The sequence below is a fragment of the Myxine glutinosa genome, chromosome 8, assembly GCF_964187855.1.
Source record: "Myxine glutinosa chromosome 8, kmMyxGlut1.1, whole genome shotgun sequence".
NCBI lineage: Eukaryota > Metazoa > Chordata > Myxini > Myxiniformes > Myxinidae > Myxine > Myxine glutinosa.
Genome location: NC_136268.1, coordinates 102954736 through 102966789, shown reverse-complemented (window position 1 = coordinate 102966789; position 12054 = coordinate 102954736). Strand labels below are relative to the sequence as shown.

General features: G+C 42.1%; 2 protein-coding genes across 3 annotated transcripts in view; one reads left to right on the top strand and one right to left on the bottom strand.

Annotated features, from left to right (window-relative positions):
* Positions 1-12054, bottom strand: part of LOC137432797 (cytochrome P450 2J5-like) — a 44368-nt gene that overhangs the window by 15107 nt on the left and 17207 nt on the right. For both annotated transcript variants that reach the window (XM_068125007.2, XM_068125008.2), the window contains exons 4-5: positions 8516-8676; positions 231-407 (exon numbers count right to left, since the gene is read on the bottom strand). In XM_068125007.2, coding sequence (XP_067981108.2) covers positions 231-407; positions 8516-8676 — 338 coding nt within the window. The remainder of the gene's footprint in view (positions 1-230; positions 408-8515; positions 8677-12054) is intronic.
* LOC137411557 (uncharacterized) lies at positions 4046-8123 on the top strand. The gene is made up of 3 exons (XM_078783608.1): positions 4046-4144; positions 4786-6531; positions 6744-8123. Exons 2-3 carry the CDS (start codon positions 4788-4790, stop codon positions 7586-7588), a joined length of 2589 nt encoding a protein of 862 aa, XP_078639734.1. The 5' UTR covers positions 4046-4144; positions 4786-4787; the 3' UTR covers positions 7589-8123.

The window sequence follows — 12054 nt, the reverse complement described above, 5'->3', positions numbered from 1 at the left end:
CTCGACCTTGTATACAAAAAACAACAAAAAAAAACACCCAGCAGGACCCCTGTCCAAGAAGCTACTTCAGTACAACCAACACTCTCTAGCACGAAGTACAGTACATCGAACCAGAATTAAAGTAAAACTGCAATGATGTCTCCCAATGTCCTTCTCCTGCATGTAATTTATGTACAAGCTCCTCCATGGGCCTGATGCATGATAGAAAATGAAGAAAGCAAGAGGTATACCGACTGCATCTCAGAGAGGCAGAGCTCGATGTAGCTTTGTGATGTGTCTTTGTGATGGTTGGCATGACATGAAGCAATCTCCTTGCGTACAAACTGCCTGAGAGACTCCCACGTTCTGAAAAGAGATTGATGTGGGCCTGGTAGATAGTGCATCAGGCTGGGAAATGCATCGTAAAGCTGTATAGTGAACATGCGAAAGAGAATTGGTTAGGGCAGCAAAGGAAAAATTAAACGGTAACTTCATTTTGAGCATATCTCAATATATAAGATCTTCCAAGCTAAAAGGGAAATTCCTAACAATCATTGGAAGGACATCACCAGCAAATGACGTCATCATGCCCGCACAGAAGCATTGTTTCATCAATATCTCCGAAAGGAAATATTTTATCTTGTCCATGTAATCAAATCTCTGGTAGTGAGCAATAAGAGGGTTGTTGTGGTTTGTTTAAAGGAAGACTACATCCATTGGGTCGAACTCGTAATAATACATATATACATATATATACATACCTCCATACAGACTCATATACAACACAAGGGGAAAAATAAAGGTGAAAATAATGTGTAGTGTTTGTGAGGTGCGTTTGCCTGCACTCCGCCTGGCGTCAGTGACCATTCGTGGCAGGCGAAGGTCCCGCGTCCTGATGCGGGAAATGCACACCCTGGCACGAAGTCCGTTCATGGGGACAGGCCTTGGCGCACAGTTCGCTCCTCTAGCGGCCAAGAGTGAAGCGAGCAGGCCGCGCCCGTCCACTCGCCATCTGCTCCACATAGCATCCAGATGGCGCACAGCCGGTACCGACGAGCCAAGGAAAGGACAATGTGGTCGCTCGAACCGATGAAAGCCAGGGACCACAAGACAAAATGTCAGGACACGACTGTTTGTGATAAAATCCTAACGCAAGAGACTGTAGCTGCGACCATTCGTCACCAATGCCAGGACCCAAGAGAGGCAGAAAATGTCGGAACACAATCTTTTCTTCTCAAGGCTCTTACGTCATCCAATCAGCGAGTCCCATCTCATTGCTCTATCATACTGGACCAATCACTGCTCTTCAGGGCGTGGCCTCACGGACCTGCCTGCTTGATTTTGCGATGTGGCAGGTGGCGTTATTGTTCAATGTCCTGTTCCGGTTGTTTTTATTTAATGTTTTAATGCACGATTGCTTGACTAGGCTGTGTGTGTGTGCTGCATAAGGAACAGAGGAAAATATCAGAGGCCATTTACATACAGGGGATTTACCATTAATCCCTCACTAATTAACATAACTCCACCCCTCATCATGGGGACAAAGATACACTGACACGACATCCGGTCTAACGGATTCCCTACTTATGGGGCATGGGGGTTCTTCTTCTTCATCGCGACATTCGGAGCATGGTAACCGATACACTTCTACCTGGGACGAAGGTATTTCATTGCCTACACCCCACAAACATTACAATATAGATCTATATATATATATATATATATATATATATATATATATATATATATATATATATATATATATATATATATTATATTATATTATATCTACAATATAATATCTGCTATATAATATCTGCTATATGTCTGTCTGTCTCCCAATGTCCTTGTCCTGCATGTAATTTATGTACAAGCTCCTCCATGGGCCTGATGCATGATAGAAAATGAAGAAAGAAAGAAAGAAAGATGTCTGAAGAAAGGAAATGAAGAGAGATGTCTGTCTGTCTGTCTGTGTGTCACCATTTTTCTCAGAGATGGCTGAACGGATCTTCGTCAAACTTTCAGACGTTCATCAGTGAGTGCCTGGGAGTGTTTTAGGCAAAACAATTAAACATTTGAAAAAAAAAAGTTCGTTTTTTTGGAGTAAAAAAAAAAAAATCGCTCGATGGTGCCTAAGGTTTTTAAAAATAATGACAGTTATATACAATAACACATTTGCATAAATAAATACAAAACAATCACCAGACATTTGAACACAAATAAATCAAACCATTCCGGAAGTGTACGAAGTGCGAAGTATGGCTTCTTCTTCTTCCTGTTCGGCATCACACTTAACGCAGAAAGAGGATGAACGCCACATTTACCAGCATATATTTAACGAAGGGGTGATGAACCCCCTTCCTAACCCCCTCCCCCCCCTCTCCCCTTCCTCCCTCTCCCCTATTCCCCATTACCCCCCCCCCTCTTCCTCCCCTTCCCCGCCCTTACTCCCCTTCCCATCCCCATACCCTTCCCCCCCCCATCCTCCTTCCCCCTCATTACTCTCCCCCCCTCCCCCACCCGGCAACGCCGGGTACTTCTGCTTGTATATATATATATATATATATATATATATATATATATATATATATATATATTGTGAGAAACCACCGGTGAAACCACCTGTTCTCACCCAGAATTGGTGCCCCGCCCACCGCGTGACGTGGCCTCCGGGGAGCCTCACGCGATCGGGAGGCGATTCGGCACGTGATTGGTGGAGGTGGAGGGTCAGAGAGCGCGGTCGCCATCTTCTGCGACGCACACGGCTCGAAGGCTCCGAGTGGAAAATATCATAAAAGGGTTTTCCTTGAAGCCTCCGGACAGCCGAGTTGGGCTGGTCGAATACCGTTCTGTATTTTACGAGCGAGTAACTCCAGAAGAGAACGAGTGATTCCCGGCTTCGTGTTGGAGCTACTGGCCGACCGTTCCTGGCGGCCTTGTGCGGTATTCCATCCTGGTATCCTCCGAGTCCCAGAGCCCGTCGATTGGAGCCGCGAGTGATCTTACCTGCGTCCTGTTGGAGCGTCTGTTGCCGACAGTTCCTGCCGGCTTGTGCAGCATATTACCTTTTGTTACCTTTCATGGTTTTTGTGATCGAGCCAATAAATAATCGTGCCTTACCCCTAGAAGGCCGATTAAAACACAATTGTGTTTATTGCGTCTCTTTTGGTTCACTACGTGGATTACTTGAAGCCCGGACTTTTACGTCCGTATTCCGTGCTGGGATACATTCCACAGACGGGATCGCGACAATATATATATATATATATATATATATATATATATATATATATATATATATATATATATATATATATATATATATATATATATATATATATATATATATATATATATATATATATATATATATATATATATATATACTGTATATATATATATACATATAAATGATATCGTAACCCAGATGGCCTGGCAGGATAGCTCAGAGATAACACACTTATCTTTGAGCTGTCTAGGCTGGGTTTGATTGTCGACCTGACTGGATAACCTATCTGATCGCTGTTTCGCAGGCAGGATGTTGCATCACAAAGTGCACCGTCCTTCGGATGGATGTTAAATGGACGACGCGTCTGCCGGTATTCGTGGGTGATTATCAAATTGCGGTAGATTTTGTGTCCGAAGGACTAATCTTCCGTTTAAATGCTGTTACTGATAATATTGTCCTTATTTTTTGTTGTGTACAGGTTAATTAAACATTAGTTAACGATATGATGGTTGAAATTCACATCTGGGATTTAATTTTTTGTGTGAAAAAAAATTTCAAAGTCTGTGGAGTGTGTACCTATGAAATATCTCTGTCCGAGACGAACATTTTCAGAAAGTTACTTCATTTATCCGCAGTAAACAATGTGTTGAGAAAATATTAAGCCCCTGTTTCATCAAGTGATTTGTATTGTACAATGTGCTGACGAAATAAGCTAATTTGTGACCTCCTTATATTCATCACTGAACCGAAATGCACATGTCCCTGAGTTGAAGTCCCCCCTGTTACCCTGTCCAATAAAGCCAGCCTGTGTCTGATTTTACTATATTTCATTAATGTGTCCAGTACAGTTTGCAGCATATAAGTTCTCATTTCCAGCATGGAAGAAAAAAGTTGAACAAAGAAGTGATTGAGGAAATTTTTTTCAATAATAAGTTGGTGAGTATTGCACGTCAAACAGAAATTGTCCACACTGTTATACATTCATCATTTATAAATATAAAACATTCGAAAACACTAATCACGCAACTATATTACAGAATAGTTCATTGAGGCATGGGAGTGATTGGGCGATAATTTGGGAATTAATAATGGAATCAGTGAGATTTGTGTGCATGAAATGTCTCCGCTGTTACTGTCCTCTCTGTTACTTGATTTTCGGTAACGGGGGGGACCAAGCCTAACAGTGGGGACATAATTAAGTAATTAATGATTTTGCAAGCTCATGATTGTAATATTTCCCGAGAATGTAATATATATACAATATACATCCCAATGAAGGAATGGTAGCTGTTTCATATACACCGCCCAATGAAGGGACGGCAGCTGTCTCATATGTATATGAATGTAACTATATTTTATTAGGGTTACTGTCTTGTACAATTATTTTTGTTTTCTTAATCTTAATAGTTTCACCTTATTGCATTATACTGTATGCCGTCAGTATTTTACTCACCTAAATATTGACATGTGGAACTCTGACCACGCCCACTTCCGTCACAGTGCCGTGTCACTTCCTAAACTCAAGAGAATGTTCACACGCCACTAAGTGCTCATCATAAATACATTATTTGTTTCAGGTATGCCACTAAGCGCAGCTGAGAAGCAGAGGCAGTACCGGCAGAGAAGAGATCGTGATCCTGTGAGGAGAGAAGAATACTTGAAGAAGGAAAAGCTACAATGGCAGAAGAGGAAGGAGACGGGGAAGGTTAAGTTGGTGAGTGAGTTGAGTGACAGGGCTGCTCGGAAGTTAAGGAGAGAATGGAAGTTGAGGCGAGCAAAGAACAGAAAATTAGAGAAGGAACGAGCACGAACTTTGGACAAGCTGGTAACTCCGCCAGGTTCACCTACAGAAATCATAGAGGGTGTGACTTCCTCACAACGATCAACTGGAGAGCGAAGACGAAGACGAAATAAAGAAAAGATACTGAAAGAAATGGATGAAATGGCCGACAAACTTGAATACCAGACTCGACAAGCTGACAAATACAGAAAAAGATGGGAGCGACTCAGGCGAAAAATAACCGTTGAGTCTCCAAGAGCAAAGGCAATGTGCCTATTAAGAATGGCAAGCACATCAGCTGTGAAAAAGACCCTGATTTTCCATAACGTGCTGGTGGACGAAATACGACGGAAATACAAATCAACAAAACAAGAGAGACTGAAGCAAGCTTACTGTCGGTTGTTTACAGGAGCTGTGGCAAAGAAGTACCGCCTTCGCAGCTATATGCAGCAACAACTTGGATTCTCTGCCAAACGGTGGCCAAAACCTCAAAATGACCAAAATGATAGCAGCTTCCATAGGTGCAGAAGTGCAACTGTTGCTGTCCTGTACAAGAAGAAAGTTGAAGATTTCTATGCCCTGGATTACAACAGTAGGATGACAACTGGCAAGAAAAACACTGTCACCAGAAAGAAGAAGAAGCTCCAAAAGCGCCTACTCAATGACACCAGAAAGAATATTCATTCGAGATTTCTCGCAGAGAACCCAACTTCATCCATCAGTTATTCTCTCTTTTGCAGACTAAAACCATACTGGATAGTCACACCTACTGAAAAGGATAGGCAAACATGTCTGTGCAAGATACATGAAAATACACAACTTACCTTGTCTAAGCTGAAAACTCTGAAGATTCTCTCAACAGATAACATGGACACTATTGTTCATAGCATATCCTGCAACACAGAATCTCAGAGCTGCATGTATGGAGAGTGCAGAACATGCAAGAACCTAGAATTTGTTATGGATGATCCAAATGAGCAAACAACTTGGCTGCAGTGGAAGACTATAAAAGAAACACGTGTTATCAAAGAAGCTTCCAAATCTGTGACAACAACTGTGAAGACAACCATCAGTGGACCTGTCAGTGATCTCATTGACCAATGCACCAGTCAGCTCCAGCAGTTTAAGCGTCATTACCTGAACATTAATCATCAATACAAGTTCTATCGAGAGTTGAGACAAAAATTGTCTGCCAACGAATGTTTGATTCACATAGATTTTGCGGAGAACCATGTCTGCAAATTGTCCAGTGAAATTCAGAGCATGCACTTTGGTGCATCAAAGAAACAACTCAGCTTACACACTGGTGTGTATTATGTAGGTCCAAATGCAAACCCTGCACCATTCTGCACAATCTCAGAAAACTTGTACCATGGTCCAGCAGCCATATGGGAGCACCTGAAGCCAATTCTCAACAGCTTGCAGGAGAAGCACGAAGTGGACACCATGCACTTCTTCAGTGATGGGCCCACGACCCAGTACAGGCAGAAATTAAATTTCTTTCTGTTCACCAAAGAACTGGCACAAAGGAAGGTTACTTTTGGTAAGCTATGGTGATCTCATAAATAACCATGTCAAATAATCTGTATACAATTTTAGCTGTCCTCAAACAGCACATGTACATATGATTTATTACAATCCCTTCCATCTGACTATTTAGATTATGTTTTAGATGCTTGTACTACAGGGAGAGGAATTATGGATGACCCTTAACCAATCATTTCATCAATAATTTTTTGGAATGTTGTTTTACAGGGACATGGAATTTCCATGAGGCAGGCCATGGGAAGGGGGCACCTGATGGAGTTGGCGCAACTGTGAAACGAATGGCCGACAACCTGGTACAGAGAGGGAAAGATTGCCCAGATGCGGTGACAATGATTAATCTGTTAGAGGAGGCACACTGTCGCATTGAGCTGCACTTGGTAGACGTAAAGGATATTGACTCTGCAGTGACCAAATCAGCAAAACTGCACCTTCCGAGTGTCCCAGGCACAATGAAAATCCATCAAATCTTAACAACAAAACATGGATGCATACAGTTTCGAGATCTCAGTTGCTTGTGCACCAAAGGAGAAATATGTCTATGTTTTAAACCAAAAACATTCACTTTCCCGAACCAACTGCAATGTGCCATGGAAGATGATGTACCAGATCCTGAACCAGAGCGGATGCCAGATCCTGAATCAGAGAGTGTGCCAGATCCTGAATCAGAGAGTGTGCCAGATCCTGAATCAGAGAGTGTGCCAGATCCTGAATCAGAGAGTGTGCCAGATCCTGAATCAGAGAGTGTGCCAGATGGTGTGCTGAAGAGTCTTACTGATTCAACTGATATCTCACTACTTAACAAGTATGTTGTGGTGAGCTATGATGGTCGACCATATCCTGGAATTGTCATTGATGAAGACCATGAAGATCTTGAAGTGAAATGCATGCATAAAGTCGGCAAGAACAGATTTTTTTGGCCCATGTTGGATGATATATGTTGGTACAATAAGGATAACTTCATATGTGAAATACCACCACCGGAAAAAGTGACCCTCAGACATCTCCAAATCAATCCCTCAATTTGGCATGCAATTCAATGCCACTTCTCATGAAGAGTTCCATCAACTACAATAATGATTCTTGTCCACATTATGCATTTCATTTCTTTCTATTGTCATGTGGATCAATTTGATGTCCCTTCTGTTACTGTTGGTCCCCACTGTTACTTGGTGTCCCCTCTGTTACTGCATGCAAAAATGGATATATTTCTGAACCTGCACTCATTTCTACCATTGCATCTGTTCTATTCCACTCCTGCAACTATACAAGTTTTGGATGTATTCACATAATTAAAACTGTTCTTGTATTTAAGGACCAAATTTTGAATATAGCTAGCACTGTGTGGTACAGACAGGATACGCTAGATATTAATTGCAATATTATACACCACCATCAATGATTATTACAACGAAAAGTTCCACATATGATAAGAGGACTTATTGCCTCATGTTTGTGCACAATTGTAGAAATGAGCAAGTATTTTAGTATAAGTTGCAATATCACCCTTGACCGTAACAGAGGGGACAAAATGTATTGCGCATTGCTTCTTATTATCTCTGGCATTTAATAAATTTACTTCAAACAGTTTTCGCATGGGTATAGTGTTTCTTCTTAATCATTTTTGCATCATTATAAGAATTTTTTTTTCTTAATTTAACATATTTTTTTTGGGGATTTTAAATATCCAAAATCTACCGCAATTTGATATTCACCCATTCGTCGTTGATGGATGTTAACTATCCCTCGGTGTCTTTTATGTAGAGGTGAGTTATCGCCAGTACTCTGAATAAAGTTTGAAGAGTACGATGATGAGTTACTTGTGAAATAAATTGCTAATTATCATAAAGTGTGCACAGCGTGTTGCATATAGTGTGAGTACTGTTCTTGTGTGTGGCCTCATTTATAAAAATCCCAATTTCTGAACATATCATAAACATAGCAGAACCATATAATGTACACATGACAGATTCGATTTGCACCTGGCCCCAGTGTCCAGCAGCAAGCTGTGTCGCTGCATCGAGCTGCTGCAGGAGCCGCTGGAATGTCAGGTCAGTTGTCTCAAACCTATGTCCCAACAGGAGGACACTGATCAGATTCGCGGTCGTGAGTCGGATCAACGGCTGAGGGTTGAATGGTTTGCCTGTATGAAAGCAATGGATAAATATCTCTTTGAAACACACTGTGACATGCAAGCATGAACAACCAGCTTAATGCTCTTCTTAAAGGGTATATACCTGTTTTAGAAACACTGGTGAAGGCCTTAGTGCACAAGGCACGGGTTTATATTAATGAAAATATGACAAAATTATATTTAATTTGATTAAAAGGTCACCATTACGTAATGTCAAAAGTGGAGAGACTGATCATTACCCATTCGCTGGGGAGTGTAGGGAGGTATTGAGGGAGGGGAGTTCCTACCATCACAGCTACCATATCCCCCCGCCCCCAATATGATGGTAGATACCATCATATTGGGGGGGGGGGGGGGGGAAGAGGGGGCAGCCATTCGACATCATGAAATGAATGACGTGATAGAGAATGCTGCTGTTCACGATGCTTGTGGATCCCAATACAAGGTGATGTGGTTTGTACATCATAGGACTCTGAAACAAACCCTAAACTTCAATGCAAAATGTAACGCCAAAACAAACTGTAATCCTAATGCAAACTGAAACTTCAATGCAAAATGTAACCCCAATACAAACTATAACCCTAACTCTAACCTGAATCCAATCTTGACTTTTTCATTTGTTTTATATACAGTATGGAGGCCCATGGAAGACAACAGGCAACTAGAAAGCATCTGAAAATGCAAAGCCCGTCCGTGTCCACTTTGTATTCAGACTTCTTCTTCTTCCGTAAGCTAAACATGACGAAAACCGCTTTAAAAATACAAAATATTGACGATTTTAGGCGACCTTGACCTTGTGACCTCAAAAGCAGGCTTCATTGACCCAAAATGCAAACCCTGCTCAAATTTCAAGTGAATCTGATGAAAATTGACTTTTATGTAACATTGACCTTTGACCTTTTGATCTTAAAAAAAAAAAACTCGGCTTCTAGCTTTTGATTGCTGAGCTAATTCAATGACCCAATATGCAAATTCTTAAAATTTCAGGTCAAATGGATGAAAATTGACGATTTAATTCAACCTTGACCTTTGACCTTTTGACCAAATTATTAATTTGTCTTCTCCATGTTGTCATAATAAAGGCATGTTAAAAATTTGATGACAAAGCTCAAATGGTAAATTAAAAATTCAGGTCAATTGGATGAAAATTGATGATTTTAGGTGATACTGACCTTTGACCTTTTGACCAAATTATTCATTTGTCTTCTCCATATTCTCATAATAAAACTTTGCTAAAAATTTGATGCTCAGATGGTAAAAAAAATAAATTACTTCACCCCTGTTTGTTTGTCTCCTGGTCTGTTTGTCAACAGGATATCTCAAAAAGTTGCGGACGGATTCGGAAGAAATGTGGTGGAGAGTTTGGGTGTTTGACAAGGAAGAATTGATTCAATTTTGGTGAAGGTCCTGATCCGGATCTGGATCCGAAAATTTTAAAGTGATTCTTCACTATCGAGAGATAGGGCAAAAAACTATATATACACAAAGAATTAAGTTAAGCACCCCCTAATATATATTCTTTGTGTATATGTATACATTGGCATATATTCTAAGGTATGTGAGATCAAATAATGATTGGTATGACATTAGCAATTATCCATTGATGAAATTGAGTGATCAAAGTGAAAAAAAGTGATTGGTTGAGTCAGTGATCCGATCACGTGGGTCCTACACACGTTATTGACGCAAAGATCGCTAGAGGTCTTCTCAGAACAATGACTGTACGTTAGAAAACATAAACGTCATCCACACTGTCCGTGATGGACCTATAGCTCCATACTTAAATTGAGGTGAAAATATGCCTAAAATTCCCAGAAAATTTCACCTTAAATTATTCAGAATAAAATATTGAAAACGGCATGATTGTTATGTTTTTATGTGACCATAATATCACTTCTCCAGAAAATATAGCAATATCATGGGTATATTACACTGTTTTGACGACAACAAACTTGTAATGTGCGAGGTTGTAAAAAAACGGGGGGGGGTGCTTAACTTAATTCTTTGTGTATATATATGTTGGAACCCATCTGTGGATCGGTCCCATCGGCCGATGGGTCTGACCCGTTTGCGGACCCGCAGATGGGCGACCCATCTGTGGATGCACGAGAAATGACAATGCAGACCCATCGCTGGTCTACTGGTCTACTTCTGGTCTGGTCTACTTCGCTACTTCGCTGGTGTACTTCTACTTCTGGTCTACTTCGCTGGTGGCACGAAGATGCAGACTCAGCTCTCCATTGTTTATATAGCAATTCCTGGCATGCCTTAATCACCCCAAAGCTAAAGATGAAGATGTGGCTTCGTAATCGGGGCATTGTCAATTATATAAACACAATAACGCATTATGTGATTCTATGAGGCCCTCAGTGTGATTCTATGAGGCCCTATGTGATTCTATGAGGCCCTCAGCGATGGGTCTGACCCGTTTGCGGATCCACAGATGGGTCGCCCATCTGCGGCTCCGCAAACGGGTCAGACCCATCGGCCGATGGGACCGATCCACAGATGGGTTCCAACATATATATATAGCACAATATTTCTAAAAGTTATGGATGAGTTATGACACAACTAGGTTTACGAGTTGGTTACGCGACAAGACGACGCTAATTGGCCACACAGTTGGCTAATTGGCTCAAATGGCCACACAGTTGACATCGCACGTGACAAAGCCGAATGCCTCAACTCTGTGTTCGCCTCGAAATCCTTAGTCCCAAACCCATCTCTCTCTGTTCCCACCTTTCCCAGTCGAACCCAAATGCTCCTGGACTCTGTGTCCTTCTCTCCTGACAAGGTGGAGGACTTCCCCCTTGCCCCTCCACTCTTAAACTCCCCCCTTGCCCCTCCACTCCTGAACTCACCCCTTGCCCTTCCCCTCCTAAACTTCCCCTTTGCCCCTCCCCTCCTAATCCCCCCCCTTGCCCCTCCACTCCTGATCTCCCCCCTTTCCCCTTCCCTCCAAAACTCCCCCCTTGCCCCTCCCCTCCTAAACTACCCCCTCACTCCTCCCCTTCAAAACTCCCCCCCAATCCCTCCCATTCAATTCTCCCCCCATACCATTCCTCTCCAATTCTCTCTCCTCCCCCCTCCTCCTACAAGCTGCCTCCTCCCCACTTCGTCTCCCTTCTATCTCATACCTCCACCCCCCCAAACCTTCTACTTTCCTCTGCCCCCCCTCAAACAACCCCTCACTGTGCCGCATCCCTTCACCAGCAAACCTTTCATCCTCCTCATCCTTCCCTTTCTTGGAACTCTTCTGCAACATCTGAAACACTATCAACTGCTCTCCCTACCTCCCCCTCTCATCCTTCATCTTACCCTACTCCTCCCCTCCCCTGTCCTGTACCCGATGCTCCCCCTCTCTCTTCATTAACGGTATGGACCTCA

Bases quoted from the DNA above. Each gene is read 5' to 3' on its own strand.
- LOC137411557 (XM_078783608.1), top strand. From the start codon at position 4,788: ATGCCACTAAGCGCAGCTGAGAAGCAGAGGCAGTACCGGCAGAGAAGA. The intron at 6,532-6,743 runs GTAAGCTATGGT...GTTGTTTTACAG, and splicing joins ACAAAGGAAGGTTACTTTTG to GGACATGGAATTTCCATGAG.